The sequence below is a fragment of the Bison bison genome, unplaced genomic scaffold (assembly GCF_000754665.1).
Source record: "Bison bison bison isolate TAMUID 2011002044 unplaced genomic scaffold, Bison_UMD1.0 scf7180017864368, whole genome shotgun sequence".
Taxonomy (NCBI): Eukaryota; Metazoa; Chordata; class Mammalia; order Artiodactyla; family Bovidae; genus Bison; species Bison bison.
The window spans coordinates 1,338,383-1,355,861 of NW_011494940.1; the positions used below are offsets into that span (position 1 = coordinate 1,338,383).

The following is a 17,479-nucleotide window of genomic DNA, read 5'->3' on the forward strand; positions in this document are numbered from 1 at the left end:
TGCATACAGATTTCTCAGGAGGCAGGTCAGGTGGTCTGGTATTCCCATCTCTTGAAGAATTTTCCAGTTTGTTGTGATTCACACAGTCAAAGGCTTTGGCGTAATCAATAAAGCAGAAGCAAATGTTTTTCTGGAACTCTCTTCCTTTTCCGATGATCCAACGGATGTTGACAATTTCATCTCTGGTTCCTGTATAATTCGAAACAGGTATAATTCGAATTACAAATACTTCGGTCACATTCTCCGCGCCTTCTTGCGTAAGGGGAATCTGTTCATATTCAGGAGAGGGCGCTCTAGGCGCCAGGTCGACAGACAGCGCTCTGGTTCTTTTACAGAAGTCGGTCGCTTCCGGGAGCCGCTACGTCGCCAGGCGCCTTCCTCTCTATCCGCCCGTCTCTGTGGTAGCCGGGTTCAGGCCCCGCCCCGAACCGGGGCCCCGCCCCTCGTCGGCAGGCAGCGCGCTCTTCGGACTATGCCCGGAGCTGACCCGGGGGCTGCCGGGCTCCCGCGTCGGTCAGATCCCTGTTCATGGCGATCCGGGGGCCCGGGCCCCGGCCTGGCGGCAGGTTAGAAGGGCGGCTGGGGAAGAGGGCCGGGCCTTGGGACGTCTTACTCGGGGCTGTTTGGGGAAAAGATACAGCTACCTTCCAACTTCATAACATGCTGTGATTTTTCAAAAACTTTTTTGTTCAACATTGTGTTTTTGAGATCGTGCATGCTATAGTAATCTAGTTTTCACTTCTGAGTGCTGGGTGGTGCTACGGTCTTGAGACCGCAGTTAACTTACACATTCTCCTAGTGATGGACACTCGGAGAAAGCAATGGCACCCCACTCCAGTACTTTTGCCTAGAAAATCCCATGGACGGAGGAGCCTGGTAGGCTATAGTCCATGGGGTCGCTAGAGTCGGACACGACCGAGCAACTTCACTTTCACTTTTCACTTTCATGCATTGGAGAAGGAAATGGCAACCCACTCCAGTGTTCTTGCCTGGAGAATCCCAGGGACGAGAAGCCTGGTGGGCTGCCGTCTATGGGGTCGCACAGAGTCGGACACGACTAAAGCGACGTAGCACCTGCAGTGATGGACACTTAGATTGCTTAGATTTTTCTTTGGATTGTTCACCCCAGGGTAGGATGCTTGGTCACACTTAATCCTGCTAAATTTGTTTTCCGGAGTGATCACACCCAGTGTCCCAACACCACTGCCTAAAGGTTCCTGTTTCCCCTCAGCCATCGACCCCCACCCATCCAGGGTTTGGTATTGTTTGGGTTTTCTAATGTGTATCAACTTAATCAGTGTAAGGTGGTATTCCATTGTGTTAACTTTCCTCTTTTAAGTATTTGCATTTCCCCATATCTAAGTCCTTTTCCCACTTTTCTATGGATTTCCTGTCTTCCGGAGGCAGGAATTTCTTGTATGCCTGGATTTTATTACCTTGTTTATTTTCCACTCTGCAAATTTTATTACCTTGTTTATTTTCCACTCTCCAAGTCTTTGAATCTATGGCACTATGTTGAACAAAAATACTTAATTCTAAGTTAAAGTTGTGAGTTTTCCTGCTTTTTAGTTTTTGATTTGGAGGTCTTATTTGAGAATGGATGTAGTGGGTTTCCTTGTCTTGTGGCTAAAATTTCTTTATTAATTTAGCTAAAGGTTTTTGGTAAATAACCTTTCATAGTGAAAGTGAAGTCACTCAGTCATGTCCAACTCTTTGGGACCCCATGGCCTGTAGCCTACCAGGCTTCTCCGTCCATGGGATTTTCCAGGAAAGAATACTGGAGTGGGTTACCATTTCCTTCGCCAGGAGATCTTCCTGACCCAGGGATTGAACCCGGGTCTCCCGCATTGTAGGCAGACACTTTACTGTCTGAGCCACCAGGGAAGTCCTAACCTTTCATAGCATTGTCAACTTAAAGAAATTCCTTTTTAATCCCCTGGTCTGTTCCCAGCCTACCATCTTCAGCATTTGTAAAACATTCTTTCTGTGTGGCCTCAGCCCCAACCCACAACAGGTGTAGATAAGTTTAGTCACCGCTCTCTAAGGCTCCGTTGTCCTCTTAGGCTTCTCTCTGCTTCTCTTCTTCAGACCCAGGTTAGATTTGCAATTTCTCCAGCGGTTCCTGCAGATACAGAAGGTTTTGTTTCCCTCTTGGTCATCACAGAGTGCCTTGATGTTCCTGACCCTTTTGTGTGTAGCCCTCCTGGGTGAGTGAATGAGCCCAAGCTCGTGGGATCCTTTTCCTTCTTTGGGGTGTTGATTACACAAAGATACGAGAAGCCTTCCTCTGACTTTTCTCACCCCTCGTTACTGACTCCTGACTCCTCCCCCTCCCACCAGAACAACTGGTGATCTACCAGGTTGGCTTGATCCCCAGTCAATACTTTGGAGTCCTAGGAAACAAAGATTTAAATGGATTTAAGACCCTGACGTTCCTGTCTGTTGTGCTCATCGTCCTCCAATCCATGGTAAGGTCTTCCCACATCTCTCTTCTCCTCCAGCCTAGTATGATGTCTGTCCAGTGCCCGGTGGGACTTAGCCGTCAGGAAGCAGGAACCAAGCTGTGCGTGTGTGTTCCTTCCCTCTTCTGGGAACACGGGGTCAGAACTCTAGGCAGGGCATTGATCTTGCCGGTTGGCCCACATGAGACCATTTCTGCAATTGTTTCAAGCTCTTGGGGCTTGGCCACAGGGTTCTGGTTTAATTCAGCATTTAACAGAAAAGATCACTGTCGCTTCTGTTCCCAGAAGTCTTGCCTCAGGGAGCTCAGAGCCCCTGAAAACAGGGCCCGGCAGCCAGAGCTGCTGCTGTCCTCTGGCGCACTGAGACTGTGACTGAGCCTGGCACTTGTCACATCTCCCAGCCTTTGCACCTGCTGCTTCCTCACGGAACGGCCTCCTCCCCGAACCCCTCATTCACTTGCTTAATGCCTGCTGACTTTTCAGGATTCCTCTGCTATCACCTCCTTTAGATCATCCTCACTTTTTCTTTCATGTTTCCTTTACCCAACTCCACCCCTTTGAATTACTGATTTTTTTTTTTTTTTGCTGCACCATGAGGCATGTGAGATCTTAGTTCCCTGACCAGGGATCAAATCTGGGGCCCCTGCTTTGGGAGCTTAGAGTCTTAGCCATTGGCGCACCAGGGAAGTCCCGTTAATCCTTTTGAGTTTACCTCTGCTCTAACACTCCTTACACCCTTGGGACTGTTTTTTCACTAGACTGTGAATGCACTGTTACCGCCCTCGTGCTTAGCCTACAGAGGCTCCATAAATGATGAGAGGCAGGGCTCTGCTAGGACTCAAGCCTAATGCTCTCTGTCAGGCTGCACTACCTGTTTTCTTGGGGGAGGCACTTCTCATCACACTTTGGCACTTCTGTTGGGTCTGCTGTCAGTAAGCACCTATGTATATAGAACCCTGTTCCAGGTTTGAGGGGGGCAGAAAAATAAGAACATAAATGGAAGAGAAGATACTGTCCCCAATCCCCAGAGGCGAGTGGGGGCTGGTCCTTTGGTGAAGGATTGAACATATGAGTGAATGAGGAAGGGAGGAATCCCATGACTTGAGGCTTTAACAGGCCCCAGTGCTGAGTGGACAGACTTTGGGCTGGGACTGGTCGGCAGAGGCTTTCCACCAGCCTGAGCTGGGAGCTGACCCTTGCAGGAAGAATTATGCATCTCTCCCTTCCCCTTGTCTCCCCCACTGCTCAGCTCAAGAGCTTTGACCAGTTCACCTGCAACCTGCTGTATGTGAGCTGGAGGAAGGACCTCACTGAGCACCTCCACCGCCTCTACTTCCGCGGCCGCGTGTACTACACCCTCAACGTGCTGCGTGATGACGTCGATAACCCGTAGGCGCCCCTTGTCCGTCCTGGCCACCCTCTACGGGGTTCATCCATCTGGGCTGACTCAGCCCACGAGAGGCCCTGCTGGGACCCCATGAGGTCATCTGCAGTTATCTGCAAATGTTGTTGCCCGGAGCCACGGGGGGAGGGTGCTCTGCATGCCTGAGGAAGGGGAGCTGAAAGAAGAGGCCAAGAGCAGCTCCCTTTTGTCCATTTCATATCCTGGGCCTCCAAACAAGGCACCCTCTGAAGACTGAGATAAAAGTCCTTGCTAGAAAAAAGCAAGAAAACGGGCACTCTGATTTTTACCAGTAAAAAATTGCTGCTGTCTAGGACTCAGTCTGGGATGCCTGTCCCCATTCTGTCACCTCTCAGGTTCACTGAGTTCTAGGTTCCCTTACAGGTGAGGAAACTGAGGCCCAGAGAATGCAAGGGATTGGCCCAGGCTCACGCCTCTCTGGGAGTTAGGAGTCATTGTGGCCTTGGTGTTGGGATGGGACGTATGGAGTCTCTCTTCACACTCATTTCCTCCCCACTCACCACCCTTCTAAGCTCTTTGTTGCCTGAAGTAACCTTTCCTCAGCTTATGCAGAGCTTTGCAGCGGAGGCTCTTGGGAGGCCCTGATGCTGCTGCTTTTTTTTTTTTTTTAACGCTGCTAAGTCGCGTCAGTTGTGTCCGACTCTGTGTGACCCCCATAGACAGCAGCCCAACAGGCTCCTCTATCCCTGGGATTCTCCAGGCAAGAATACTGGAGTGGGTTGCCATTTCTTTCTCCAATGCATGAAAGTGAAAAGTGAAAGTGAATTTTTTTTTTTTTTTTAATATTTATTTATTTATTTGGCTCCATGGGGTCTTAGTTGAGGCATACGAGCTTAGTCAACCTGTGGTATGTGGGATTTCGGTTCCCTGACCGGAGATCGAACCTGAGAAACCGGTGGATTCTCAACCACTGGACCACCAGAGAAGTCCCACCCTGATGCTTCTTGACTTTCTCTTCTAGGCATCTACTCCATGGTTGAACCCATCCAGAGCTTCCACAGCCACATAGCTAAAATGGGGGCGGGCTCCGGCTCGTGAGGGAGAGGTTGGGAGGAGTGAGATAAGCCGGATGGCTTTCCTGATCATCCAGAAACTCAGGTCCCCCACCCTCGAGTCCTTCTTTGGCTCTGCTTGGAGCCAGCTCAGGCCCCTTGGGTGCTGGACCGTTCAGTTGCCATTTTTTTTCTGAGGGGTGGGCTGAAGTGCCATAAGAAGCCACTTTCCACAACCCTGTTTGAAGATCCTAAGGGTCTCATTGCGTTTAGGAGACCAGCCCTTGCCTGGGTCCCTCTTCCCATGGAGTCGTTGCAAGGCAAGGTCAGAATAAGAGGTAGGCTGGAGCTGCCTTAGCTCTCACCCTAGAGCCCAGCTCCCTGGGTCCAGTCACTGTGTGTCGTTGGCTCCAGGGACCAGCGCATCAGCCAGGACGTGGAGCGGTTCTGTCGGCAGCTCAGCAGCATGGCCAGCAAGCTGATCATCTCCCCCTTCACCCTCGTCTACTACACCTACCAGTGCTTCCGGAGGTGAAGCCTCTCCTCCTGCTGGCATGCCCCCCGTCCTCCCCTACCTGCTGGTTCCCCGGAGTCCCTCACTCCCCTGCCGGAGGGGAGTCTGCACTCCCGGGTCAGGGTCCAGAGAGGTCTTCCCTCCTTCCCACCTGCACCCTGGGAAGTCTTCCCATCTTGTGTGTTTGGACCCCGGCCCTCCCTTTGGCCCTTAATGTGTCACTGTCCAGGTACTGGGTGCCCCCACGTAGGAGCAGAGGCCCCACAGGGCTCTGAGATGGGACAGGGGCTGCCCAGAACGGGGGCAGGAGTCAGGGCCGAGGCCTGCGGGCATATGTCCCTCTCCACACCCTCCCTCTCTCCACCTTTCAGCACCAGCTGGCTCGGGCCTGTGAGCATCTTCGGGTATTTCATCCTGGGAACCGTGGTGAACAGAGTGGTGATGGGTCCCATTGTGGCAAAGCTGGTGCAGCAGGAGAAGCTGGAGGGGGATTTCAGGTGTGTCTCCCTTGCTCGGGGTTTCTGGGCCAGGCATAAGGCATAAGGAATGGGATCTGGAAAAAGGCTGCCTGAGTTTAAACCCCAGTTATACCAGTCACTAGCCATGCTCTTGGGGGAGGTCTTTAACCTCTCTAACTTCCATTTTCCCATCTCTAAAATGGAGATGGTACTGTCCCCGATGGAGAGAATCGTAAGGGGAATTAATGAGATGATACATGAGCAGCAGTGAGAATGGTGACTGGTTGGCCCTCGTCGCTGTCATCCCTTGGCCTTCTCACACGCTTCTGTTCCAGACGCCCTCATTCAAGTCAGCCCGTGGATCTGGGCCCTGCTCTGCGCTTCCTGGCCGCCTCCTTCAGACCTGGCCCTGGGAGGAGGAGGGGCGGTGGCAGTTACGCGCCTGTCCTCTCTGGAGCGAGGCAAGGGGCTGCCCTGTCTGCAGGGCTCCTGCCACCCCACCCAGGCCTGGGATTTCCCACGCTGTGACAGTTCAGGGAAGGGTTGGGCTGAAGCAGACACAGTGTTGAAGGGGAGCCGTGTTCCTCTTTGCCTGGAGGTCCTGTTGATCCAGGACTCTGAAAGGAGAGGGCCCAGTCCTGCCCACCGTCAGCACACATTTACCTCTGGTCTGCCCAGGTTCAAGCACATGCAGATTCGGGTGAATGCTGAGCCTGCTGCTTTTTTCAGGTGAGTCTCCTGAGATAGTTGCCCATCTGCTTCATCAGAACTGATCGGGGAGATAGATGGCAGAGAAGGCAAGGTGAATCATACAACCCTTCCACCATCGCCAAGGCCGGGGGCCAGGCATCCTCACATTGGCTGTGACCCTCTCCCCGTGTCTCACTGTCCTCATCTGCCTCATCCTTCTGTCCGTGGCTTTGCTTCTGAAACAAGTCCTTCCTCCTCTTGGTGTAGCGCGGGGCAGAATTTGTTTTTAGTGAAATGAGTGCCTGCTTCATTACCTTGCTGATGACTATAAGGCATTGCCTCTGTTTTTCTGTCTGTAAAAAGGTGGCTTTCCACCAGTGCCCGAAGCCCAGTGACGTCCACCGCTGATCCTGCGTCTCTGTGGCGTGGGAGGGAGTGGAGCCTCTCAGATTAGAAGACCTGCTCCCCACAGACTCTGTCCTGACAGCTGTGTTGTGAAATCCCATTCCTTCCCCTGTGGCCACGGCAGGTCCCTGAACTCTGCCTCCTGTAGGAACTCTGGACTCTTGTTTGGATTGATAGTAAGGGCCCAGAGGTTTGTGTTTTAAGGAATGGAAGTTTGTCCTTGGATCACCTGGATCTAATAGCCCCAGGACTTTGCTCTTCTGTCCATCTCTGCTGTAGTTTGTAGCTGCCACCACTTGGGGGGCACCAAGAGTTTCAGGAGTCTATGAGAGAGGTTGAGGGGCTTCCCAGGTGATGCTAGTGGTAAAGAGCCCACCTGTCAATGCAGGAGATGGAAGAGATGTGGGTTCGATCCCTGGGTCAGGAGAATCCCCTGGAGAAGGGCATGGCAACCCACTCCAGTATTCTTGCCTGGAGAATTCCGTGGGCAGAGGAGCCTGGTGGGCTACAGTCCATAGGGTCGCAAAGAGTTGGACACAACTGAAGCAACTTAGTATGCACTCAGCATGCCTGAAAGAGGTTTGTTGTCGGGAGCAGGTATAGCTGTTAGTTCAGTTGTGTTGGACTCCCTGCGACCCCATGAATTGCAGCACGCCAGGCCTCCCTGTCCATCACCAATTCCCAAAGTTCACTCAAACTCACGTCCATCGAATCGATGATGCCATCCAGCCATTTCATCCTCTGTCATCCCCTTTTCCTCCTGCCCCCAATCCCTCCCAGCATCAGAGTCTTTTTCAGTGAATCAACTCTTCGCATGAGGTGGCCAAAGTACTGGACTTTCAGCTTTAGCATCCTTCCTTCCAAAGAACACCCAGAATTGATCTCTTTTAGAATGGACTGATTGGATCTCCTTGCAGTCCAGGGGACTCTCAAGAGTCTTTTCCAACACCACAGTTCAAAAGCATCAATTCTTCGGCGCTCAGCTTTCTTCACAGTCCAACTCTCACATCCATACATGACCACTGGAAAAACCATAGCCTTCACTAGACGGACCTTTGTTGGCACAGGTATAGCTGGGCCTGTGCTAAATTGTTTTTGGATTCTGCAACCTCTGCTCATGAAGCTTTGGGCCCTGGGGCAAGCAGGTTGGTTCTTGGGGCTCTTGAGTTTGTTCTCCTGCAGCCTCTCTGTCCTTGATACTAAATCTGTAACTCCTTCTCTGTCCTCCCCTAACCTTTCTGCTTGGAGAATTTCTGCCCATCCTTGAAGCTTGAAATCACCGTCTCCTGGGCGCCTTCCCAGACTCCCTTAGTGATCAGGCCTGTTTGCTTCCATAGTCCTGCAGACACACGGCTTATGTAACACTTTCCATATGTTCCAGTGGAGAAGGCATGCATTTGCCTGCCGGGCTGTTTTATCCACCTCTGTCTGGCTGACTAGCACCAAGCCTGCCACCTAGTGACTGCTCAGTGTATATTTAATAACAGCAGTTTTTTTATCGGGAGCTACTCATATGTCTGGCGCTTTAAATTCAGAAATTTTCATGTGAGCCTATTACATAGGTTTTATAAGCTCCTTCTCATAGATGAGTAAACTGACACTCAGAGGCTTAATAACCTGTCAGTGTTACCCAGCTAGTCACTGGCCAGAGCCAGAATTTGAACCAGGTCTGCCCACTCTGTAGAGTTCCTGTTGTTTCCACAGGCAAAACCAGGTTGAATGAATGCAGCAATGGCTGACTGCTAGTGGCCAAAAGGGTCTGCAGGAAAGATCACTTGGGTGGGCCTGGTCCCGAAAGGGGAGTGTGAGGAGCCTGGCAGAGGCTCTCTAGACCCGGTGGACATCCCGGCCTTTATCATCAGGGCTGGTCACGTGGAGCACATGAGGACAGACCGCAGGCTGCAGCGACTCCTGAAGACCCAGAGGGAGCTGATGTCCAAGGAGCTCTGGCTGTACAGTAGGTGCAGGAAGTCCGGAGGCAGGAACCACGGGGCGGGGATAGTCTATGGCACCCGCCCCCCCACAAGCCCCTCCTCCCTCTCTGCACTGATCAGCTTGCCTTTGCTGTGAGTGTCCTCAGGAAAGTGAGAATCCGGGAAATCACTTGAGACGCCGCTTGGCCTCCTGTTCCCCTTGGAGCACACACGCTCAATGCCTGGGTCTCTCACCCTGGGTCTCTTGTGTCTTCTGCAGTCGGCATCAACATGTTTGACTATCTGGGCAGCATCCTGAGCTACATCGTGATCGCGATCCCCATTTTCAGTGGTATCTACGGAGACCTGAGCCCCACAGAGCTCAGCAGCCTAGTCAGCAAGGTGAGCCTCCCTCCTGGGGAACGCTCCCCCAACCCCCAGTCACACTTGCTCCCCTGCCCTTCGGCCTTGGAGTCAAGGCCTGGGCTCTGCCCTCTATCCTGCCCAGAACGCCTTCGTGTGCATGTATCTCATCAACTGCTTCAGCCAGCTCATCGACCTCTGCACCACGCTCTCCGACGTGGCGGGCTACACACACAGGTGAGGCTGCCTCCGGCCCTGGCGGGTCCTGAGCCAAGTGTGTGCCGCTGGGAGAAGTAGCCAAGGGGAAAATAAAAGAGCAGAAAAAAACCTCACCAAATACTTGTGGGCGTGAGAGGAAGAAAGGAGAAAGGCCTTCACCGGGGCCCCTAGACCCTCCTCAGGCTTTCCCTTCTTGCCCAGGATCGGGGAGCTTCAGGAGACCCTGCTGGACATGACCCTGAAGTCACAGGATGGGGAGTTTCTGGATGAGAGCCAGTGGGACTTGGCCAGGTAAGCCCTGGGCCGGCAGCACAGTGATGGACCATGCGGGCCATGGAACCGCCCCGGAGACTGGCCCTTTCTCAGCTGGCAGGACAATCCGGTGGAGCAAATGAAAGAAACCCGTGTCGTGTGCAGGCGTGCTGTAAATGTTCACCATCCGTGCCACGGTTGCGGCATCTGTGTTCATTTACACCATCCTCCCATCTGCCTGGGCCTGAGCTAATGAAACTCCAAGTAGCATCCCTCCTCTTCCTTTCTTCCCTCTTCCTCCTACGGAGCCCTGCTGCACCCGCCTCTTTCCTTGGGGCCTGTCTGTTCTTTGTCCCCGCACAGGCTCAGAGGTGTCTTCATTCATGTATCCTTGAAGGCTCTGGGATGTTTCTGACCTTTCTGAGCATTGAGGATTTGTCTCGCATCCTCACTTTTCTTTAGCAGTTTACCTAACCGCTCTCAATATCTTCATATCCATAGGAAGATGTTCATGGAACCTTCGTCTTAGGGTTGTTGTGGGGATTGGGTCTCCTAGTTCATAGGAGGTGGTTTGGATGGAGGCCGCAGAGTAAGCTTTGAAAAATGGAAACAGGCTGAATTTCAAGAACTGTGCTCAACTCTCTTCTTAGGAGCTAACACCTTAACTGTTGCCTCTGTTAAGAATGAAAACTTCATGCATCTCTGAACCCAGGGACTGGGGTGGGCTACTGGGGCAGGGACTGTAGGAAACTGGAGTTGCTGTTCTGTGGGGAAGATGGGCATCCACGGAGAGCCAGAAACTCCAGAATAGGTTAGTATTTCCATTCCCCTTCTGACCTTCAATCACACTGTGAGGCTGTGAAAACTTCTTGACATTAGAACTAGACAGATGCAGCTCTGTGCCCCTGAGGCAGTTACTTAGCCACCGGACTCAGTTTCCTTATCTGCCAGGGGATAACCGCTTTGGTACCTGGCTGGTAAGACTGATTAAGATCAGTCAAGGGCAGGACTTGGCCCAGCCTGCCACAGAGTACATGCCCAGACCACCTCTCTCAGTTTGCCAGGGCTACCATAGGACACCCATAGCTACCATAGCTGCCCACCGTAAACTGGATAGCTTAAAGAGCAGAAGTTTATTTCCTCATAGTTATGGAGGCTGGAAGTCCAAGGTCAAAGTGGCGGCAGCATTGCTTTCTCCCCAGGCCTTGCTCCTTCACTTGCAGGCAGGTGCTTTCTCACTGCATCCTTCCATGGCGTTTTCTCTGCTTGTTCGCCCCCTGGTGTGTCTCTCCCTCTTCTTAAAAGGACAGCAGTCCTGCAGGATTAGGGCCCTACCCTCACAGCCTCTTTTGAATGTACTCACCTCTTACAGCTCAGTTGGTAAAGAATCCGCCTGCAATACAGGAGACCCTGGTTCAATTCCTGGGTCAGGAAGATCCGTTGGAGGAGGGATAGACTACCCACTCCAGTATTCTTGGGCTTCCCTTATGGCTCAGCTGGTAAAGAATCTGCCTGCAATGCGGAAAACTGGGGTCCGATCCCTGGGTTGGGGAGATCCCCTGGAGAAGGGAAAGGCTACCCACTCCAGTGTTCTGGCCTGGAGAATTCCATGGACTGTGTAGTCCACGGGGTCACAGAGTCGGCACAACTGAGCGACTTTCACTTTCACCCCTTTCAAGACCCTGTCTCCAAATGCAGTCACCTTCTGAGGTACAAGTGTTGGAACTTCAGCATATGATTTCTGAGGTCACAACTGAGCCCATGGCAGCCCTTCCCCCAGTCTGGAGGTGATTCGCCCCCGAGGAGAAGGGGCTCCCCTACTCCCAGCAGCACTGACAGTGCTTATCTTCCCCTCATCTCCTCCCTTCTTGGACCCCAGGGGCCCGGGAGGGCCAGCAACAGAGCCAGCAGATACAGCTTTCCTCCTCGAGCGGGTCTGCATCTGCGCCCCCTCCTCTCACAAACCCTTAATCAAGGACCTGAGCCTGAAGATCTCTGAGGGACAGAGCCTGCTCATCACAGGCAACACGGGCACCGGCAAGACCTCCTTGCTCCGGGTTCTGGGCGGCCTTTGGGCGAGCGCACGGGGTGAGGACCAGCCTGGCCCGTCTCTGAGCCAGCCTTGGCCTGGGGGGTTGGGGTGCATGTGTGTGCGTGTGGGTATGTGTGTGCATCTGGCTGTAAGGATCAAGCCTCTTGAGGAGAGTGAGGAGCAGTTACCTTTCGGAAGATGCCCAAACAAAGGTTTCTGTGGGCCCTACAGGCTCAGTGCAGATGCTGGCGGACTTTGGACCCCATGGGGTGCTGTTCCTGCCCCAAAAGCCTTTCTTCACTGATGGGACCCTTCGGGAACAGGTCAGCCCGGGGCCCACCCCACCTCCCAACCTGGCCCTGGTAGGGTGACAGGTCTCAGCCCTAGAGAGCTGGTGCAGCAGGCAGGGCATAAATGAACCATGCCTAGCAAGTGAGGGCAAGGACCCCGAGGTCCAAGCCCACCTGGTAGCATCGACCACAGGTGCTGGCCCAGCGGGGCCGGCCTGCCGTCCCTGGCCAGGGACTGGAGGTCTGAGCCTGGGGCGAGGGAGGGGTTGGGGTGGGCATATAAATCAGCAGTGGGAGCTGTTGGCCAGGTACGGGGAACAAGCAGCGTTCACGCTGTAGCAATTTTTAAAACAATGATAACACTACATCAGGTTGTTTTTTCTGGTCCCCAAGCTCCAGCAGGTCTAAATGGTAGCTGACAGACTGCTCCTGTTTTATATTCACATCTGTGGGTCAGGCCATGTACTCAGGGCAGCTCCCAGAGGCAGGCTAACCTGTGGGGGCCATAAGCCAAATATCACACGTATCTGTTGAGCACCAGCTTGGATTCTGGGGGCCCTCCTTGCTGTCTGTAAGCCCAGCTCCTCAGCCAGAATGCTGCTTCCTCTCCTCGGGTGGAGAGGAGCCTGGTCTCTGGCGGTTCCTGCTTCCGAGCGAGGGTGGGCTGTGTGCCGTCCCACCTCTCCTTGGCCCTTACCCCAGGCCCCTGTGGTTTTACCAGGTGATATATCCCCTGAAGGAGATCTACCCGGACTCAGGTGATCTGGGCCCCCTCGGGACATGTCCCCCATCCCACTGTTCCTTCTCTGCCTGTTGGGGGAGGCCCCCCACCAGGCTGCTGGTTTCTGGTTGGGTCCCCTCCACTGCCTCCTCTGACTGGTTACTGTTTCAGGGTCTGTACCCTGACCTCATCTTGTTCTGTCTCCTCCCTGCAGAGGAGAGACACCCATGGGAGGGAAGGGACGGATCACATCCTTCCCTGGCCATTCCCTAGTGTATTAAGTGCTGTAACCTGTCGCTTAGAGCCCTGGGCCCCATTCTGGTGCCCCACCTCTGCCCGCCCCCTGTCATGGTGCACCCCATCTATTCTGGCCGCCCAGAGGCACTGACTTCTGCGTCTTGCAGGTTCTACTGATGATGAGAGGATCATGAGGTTCTTGGAGCTGGCAGGCCTGGTAAGTGAGGGCAAGGACCCTGAGGTCCAAGCCCACCTGGTGGCACCAACGACACAGGTGCTGTCCCTGGCCAGGGTCTGGAGGTCAGAGCCTGGGGCGAGGGAGGGGAGTAGGGGTGGGCATATAAATCAGCAGTGGGAGCTGTTGGCCAGGTATGGGGAACAAGCAGCGTTCACTCTGTAGCAATTTTTAAAACAATGATAACACCATGTCAGGTTGCTTTGTCTGGTCCCCACGCTCCAGCAAGTCTAAACGGTAGCTGATGGACTGCTCCTCTCTGCTTTGGGCAGACTGCTCGCCCAGCCCCCGCTTGCTAAGCTGCCAGGGGTAGATGTATGTGGTGGGACTGAGGCGGTCCTCAGGATGGGAGGAGGCAGGGATGGGCCCTTCCATGGACCCATTGTTCCCTCTGGTGTGTTACAGTCCAGCTTGGTGGCAAGGACAGAGGGTCTGGACCAGCAGGTCGATTGGAACTGGTAAGGAGGAGGTTGGGATGCTCCAGAAACAGCTCCCCCAAAGATAGTGGCTCCCAGGGGTCCTGGCAAGGGATGAACTGACTCCTGACCCCGAATCCCAGGGCATAGCTTGCCCATTAGGGGCCTGGTTCATGTCCTTGCGTACAGAGCTTTGGCCTTGTCTCGTGTGGGGAGTGGGGCTCTAGTGGGAAAGTGGGGCGGGCGGGTATGGGACAGTCTGTCTACAGTGAGAGCCTCTTCCTCCCCAGACCATTCTGTGCAGAAGCCAGGCTATATGTTCCTTCCTCCAGCCAGCCTCTCCACTTCCCTTTCCGCAGGTACGATGTTCTGTCCCCGGGAGAGATGCAGAGGCTCTCCTTTGCCCGGCTCTTCTACCTGCAGCCGAAGTATGCAGGTGAGGTTCGCCCTGTAGGCGCATGTGCCGTCCAGGTACTGTGTGCACTCAAGGTGTAGCGGCGTGTGGTTCAAGGGCACCTGGAGAGTCATGGGTACGGGTAGGAGAGCACACCTGTGCCTGGCCAGGCGTCTCTGTCCCTGCCGAGGGGGACAGCAGAACTCTGCCCATGAGGCGGCAGTGCTTGGCATCCTCAGGTATATATAAAACTGCTCAGTCGTGTCTGACTCTTTGTGACCCTTTGGACTGTAGCCCACCAGGCTCCTCTGTCCGTGGGATTTTCCAGGCAAGAATACTGGAGTGAGTTGCCATTTCCTCCTCCACGGGATCTTCCCACTCAGAGATCAAACCCGAGTCTCCTGCATCACAGGCAGATTCTTCACCACTGAGCCATCTGGGAAGCCCCTGTATATTAAACTACCGAGTCTTAGGCTTTGAGCCAGTGTAGCAGCTGGAGGCAGCCTTGAGAGGGCTTCTGAATTTGGTCCTCAGATTCTGCCATCTCCCCAGCCGTACCTGGCAGAGAGATGGCAGGTATGAACTTTTCTAGGAACTGAGGGAACTAGGATTTCTCGGATTGAGTGGTCCAAGGCAGTGGCTGGTGTTCATCCATAGCAAGCTGAAGGATTTTGTCCTGCTGCTGGCAATGGCTTCCCACATGAAGCCTCACCCTCTCTTCCTATGGCCCATGGTCTTCCTAAGGCAGGGCTCCTGGAAGGCAGAGCAGGTTTCAGCCTCTCATCAGGTCCCAGGCAGAGGTGGGTGGACCGCAGGCCCCACATCTTCCCTCTGGGTTCTGTCCCCAGTGCTTGATGAAGCTACCAGTGCCTTGACCGAGGAGGTGGAGAGCGAGCTGTACCGCGTCGGCCAGCAGCTGGGCATGACGTTCATCAGCGTGGGCCACCGACGCAGCCTCGAGAAGGTACCCGTGCCCACAGGATGGCCTGAGGACCAGGAAGAACCCCAAGGCTGGGCCTGGCGGGGGGCCCGCGGAATGGGGAGTGGGGATGGCAGAGTGGGCAGGGGGTCGATCACAGCCAGGGCAGCCTGATCGCCGCGTGGTGGTGGTGGTCTCTTGTAGTTTCACTCCTTGGTTCTGAGACTCTGTGGAGACGGAAGGTGGGAGCTGACCAGAATCAAAGTGGAATGAAGCCAAGGCTGGGCACCAGAAGGAGAGCCAAGCTCAGGAGGTCGGGTCCCCAGGAGAGACCAGGAGGGCTGGCGGGCGAGGAAGGAGCCCCGGGTTTGCCTCACAGTGTGGGGAACGCTGGCGGCAGTGGGCTCAGCCCACGTGTGAGCCTCCACACCCCTCATCCTGCCAGCGTGCCTCCTGCTACCTCAGCCACCGCTTTGTACACTTGAAATGCTGATCACTTACCTATAACCTCAGACCACGTTTTCTAAAGAAAACGAACTGTGGGATCTATAAGAGATGAAGGGTCGGGGCTACCCCTGGTGGCTCAGTGGTAAAGAGTCTGCCTGCCAATGCAGGAGACATGGGTACAATCCCTGATCTGGAATGATCCCACATGCCGTGGAACAACTTCGTCTATGCACCACAACTATTGAACCTGTGCTCTAGAGCCCATGCTCCACAACAAAAGGAGCCCGTGCACGACAGCTAGAGAGTAACCCCTGATCACAACCAGAGAAAACCTGCATACAACAATAAAGACCCGGCACAGCCAAAAAGAAAAAATAAATAATGAATAAATACAAATTAAAAAAAGAGATGAAGGGTTGCAATGGAAGAGTGTATTGGACTTGGGAGTCAAGACAGCCAGAAGTCTTTTAGATCACTTCAGTTTTGCCATAGGAGACTTTAATCAGCTATGTAAATTTTATAACTCTTTTAAAGAAAAGATAAACCTTTTTTTCAACGTGTAGCTTTCCTATTTTCTCTTTCTTCATAAGATGATCTTTTTTTTCTTCTTTGTGGCCACACAGTACAGCGTGTGGGATGCAGGATCCATGTGGGATGCAGGATCTTTGTTCCCCATCCAGGGATCAAACCCATGTCCCCTGCAGTAGACATGCCGGGTCTTAACCACTGGACCACCGAGAGGTCCCTAAGATGATCTTTTTAGTTGACTCTCCAAACTTGTCTTTGAGACCCTGAGGGCCAGAGCAGGACTCTCTGTTGTGCTGAACCTTCTGCCCCTGGTCGTTCACTGGCATCTCCCCAGTTGCCAGTTGTCCCTCAGCCACTAACCTCAAGGGCCCTTCTGCTGTTCTAATCTCAACCCAGATGAAAATAAATTTCTAATATTTTTAAGTTAATTCATTTCCTTAAATGCAGTTTTAAAGAAAAGTTTACACTTGATATAAATAGAAAGTAACTAAAAATTAATACAAATGGTGTTAAGAAATGACAGCCCAATACTGTGCCTACACATGAGACTTGGTGTCTGTACACAGGGACGTTAAGGGATGTGACCATGGAGTCAGACACACCAGCACCCATCTATTCTCCTTAATAGATGTGGGGAAATGGAATAAGAACCACAAGGCTACAAGGGATGATTTCCTTTGTATAAGACGAGGTTATTTCATGCCTGTTGATACCACTGGAAATGATCCCAGACGTGCGGTCGAGTCCCAGACGTGGGGAAATGCTGCCCCAGGTAACAAGTCATCCCCCTGCCCCCACCCCACGGCTTAGCTGGCACAGAGGCCTGGAGCTTATTCTCAGCTCCACCCCTTGAGGGCACTAAAGCAGTGTGTCCAGGTGCTGAGGGGCTAAGAACTCGGGTTGGCACCTGGAGTGCCCAGTCCCATTGAAGCCTCCGTAGGAACCTACAGAATGTCAGTGCTGAGAAGGCCCATGGCAGCCCTTCTCTCCGGGGTGAAAGGGACCATCAAGGTCAGTGTCTGCTTCAGGAACCTTCCCAGACTTGACTCTCCCAAACCATATCCTGCCGAGTGCTCTTCTGGCCTCTGTTCAGATGCTGCTAGCCTTGGGGGACGTCCATCCTCAGACCCCTCCAACTGAGGAGAGCTCTCCCCTAGCCAAGGGGAAGCCTGTCTCCCTCAGGAGCGCCCTGACTCCCACCCCTTGGACATGTTTTAAATTGTGGGGTTTGGGTGTGGGAGGACTCCCTCTCTGGTTTAATTTCTGGACTTTTCTCAATATAGCAGAAGCTCCCCTCAGCCTTTCTGTGACAGCCTTGCCTCACTGATTTACTTCGTCCTCATAAGCAGTGGCACCCCACTCCAGTACTCTTGCCTGGAAAATCCCATGGATGTAGGAGCCTGGTAGGCTGCAGTCCATGGGGTCGTGAAGACTGAGCGACTTCACTTTCACTTTTAACTTTTCATGCATTGGAGAAGGAAATGGCAACCCACTCCAGTGTTCTTGCCTGGAGAATCCCAGGGACGGGGGAGCCTGGTGGGCTGCCGTCTATGGGGTCACACAGAGTCG

The 17,479-nt window shown here is 53.4% G+C and overlaps 1 protein-coding gene and 1 long non-coding RNA gene across 2 annotated transcripts; both read left to right on the forward strand.

Annotated features, from left to right (window-relative positions):
- The first annotated feature begins 431 nt into the window (after positions 1-431).
- LOC105000077 lies at positions 432-3,851 on the forward strand. Its single transcript, XR_826687.1, has 4 exons — positions 432-566; positions 2,089-2,207; positions 2,341-2,468; positions 3,712-3,851. It is a non-coding gene; the product is annotated as an uncharacterized LOC105000077 (long non-coding RNA).
- ABCD4 (ATP-binding cassette, sub-family D (ALD), member 4) lies at positions 459-16,338 on the forward strand. The gene is made up of 19 exons (XM_010855752.1): positions 459-566; positions 2,089-2,207; positions 2,341-2,468; positions 3,712-3,851; positions 5,292-5,408; positions 5,763-5,888; positions 6,528-6,578; positions 8,807-8,901; positions 9,138-9,259; positions 9,366-9,457; positions 9,641-9,730; positions 11,571-11,779; positions 11,955-12,046; positions 12,735-12,771; positions 13,139-13,188; positions 13,612-13,664; positions 13,982-14,058; positions 14,865-14,980; positions 15,140-16,338. Exons 1-19 carry the CDS (start codon positions 529-531, stop codon positions 15,206-15,208), a joined length of 1,821 nt encoding a protein of 606 aa, XP_010854054.1. The 5' UTR covers positions 459-528; the 3' UTR covers positions 15,209-16,338.
- Positions 16,339-17,479: the final 1,141 nt, after the last annotated feature.

Coding starts and splice junctions, on each gene's coding strand:
- ABCD4 (XM_010855752.1), top strand. CDS start 529: ATGGCGATCCGGGGGCCCGGGCCCCGGCCTGGCGGCAG. Junction 14,059..14,864: donor CCTGCAGCCGAAGTATGCAG/GTGAGGTTCGCC, acceptor TTCTGTCCCCAG/TGCTTGATGAAGCTACCAGT. Junction 14,981..15,139: donor ACCGACGCAGCCTCGAGAAG/GTACCCGTGCCC, acceptor GGTCTCTTGTAG/TTTCACTCCTTGGTTCTGAG.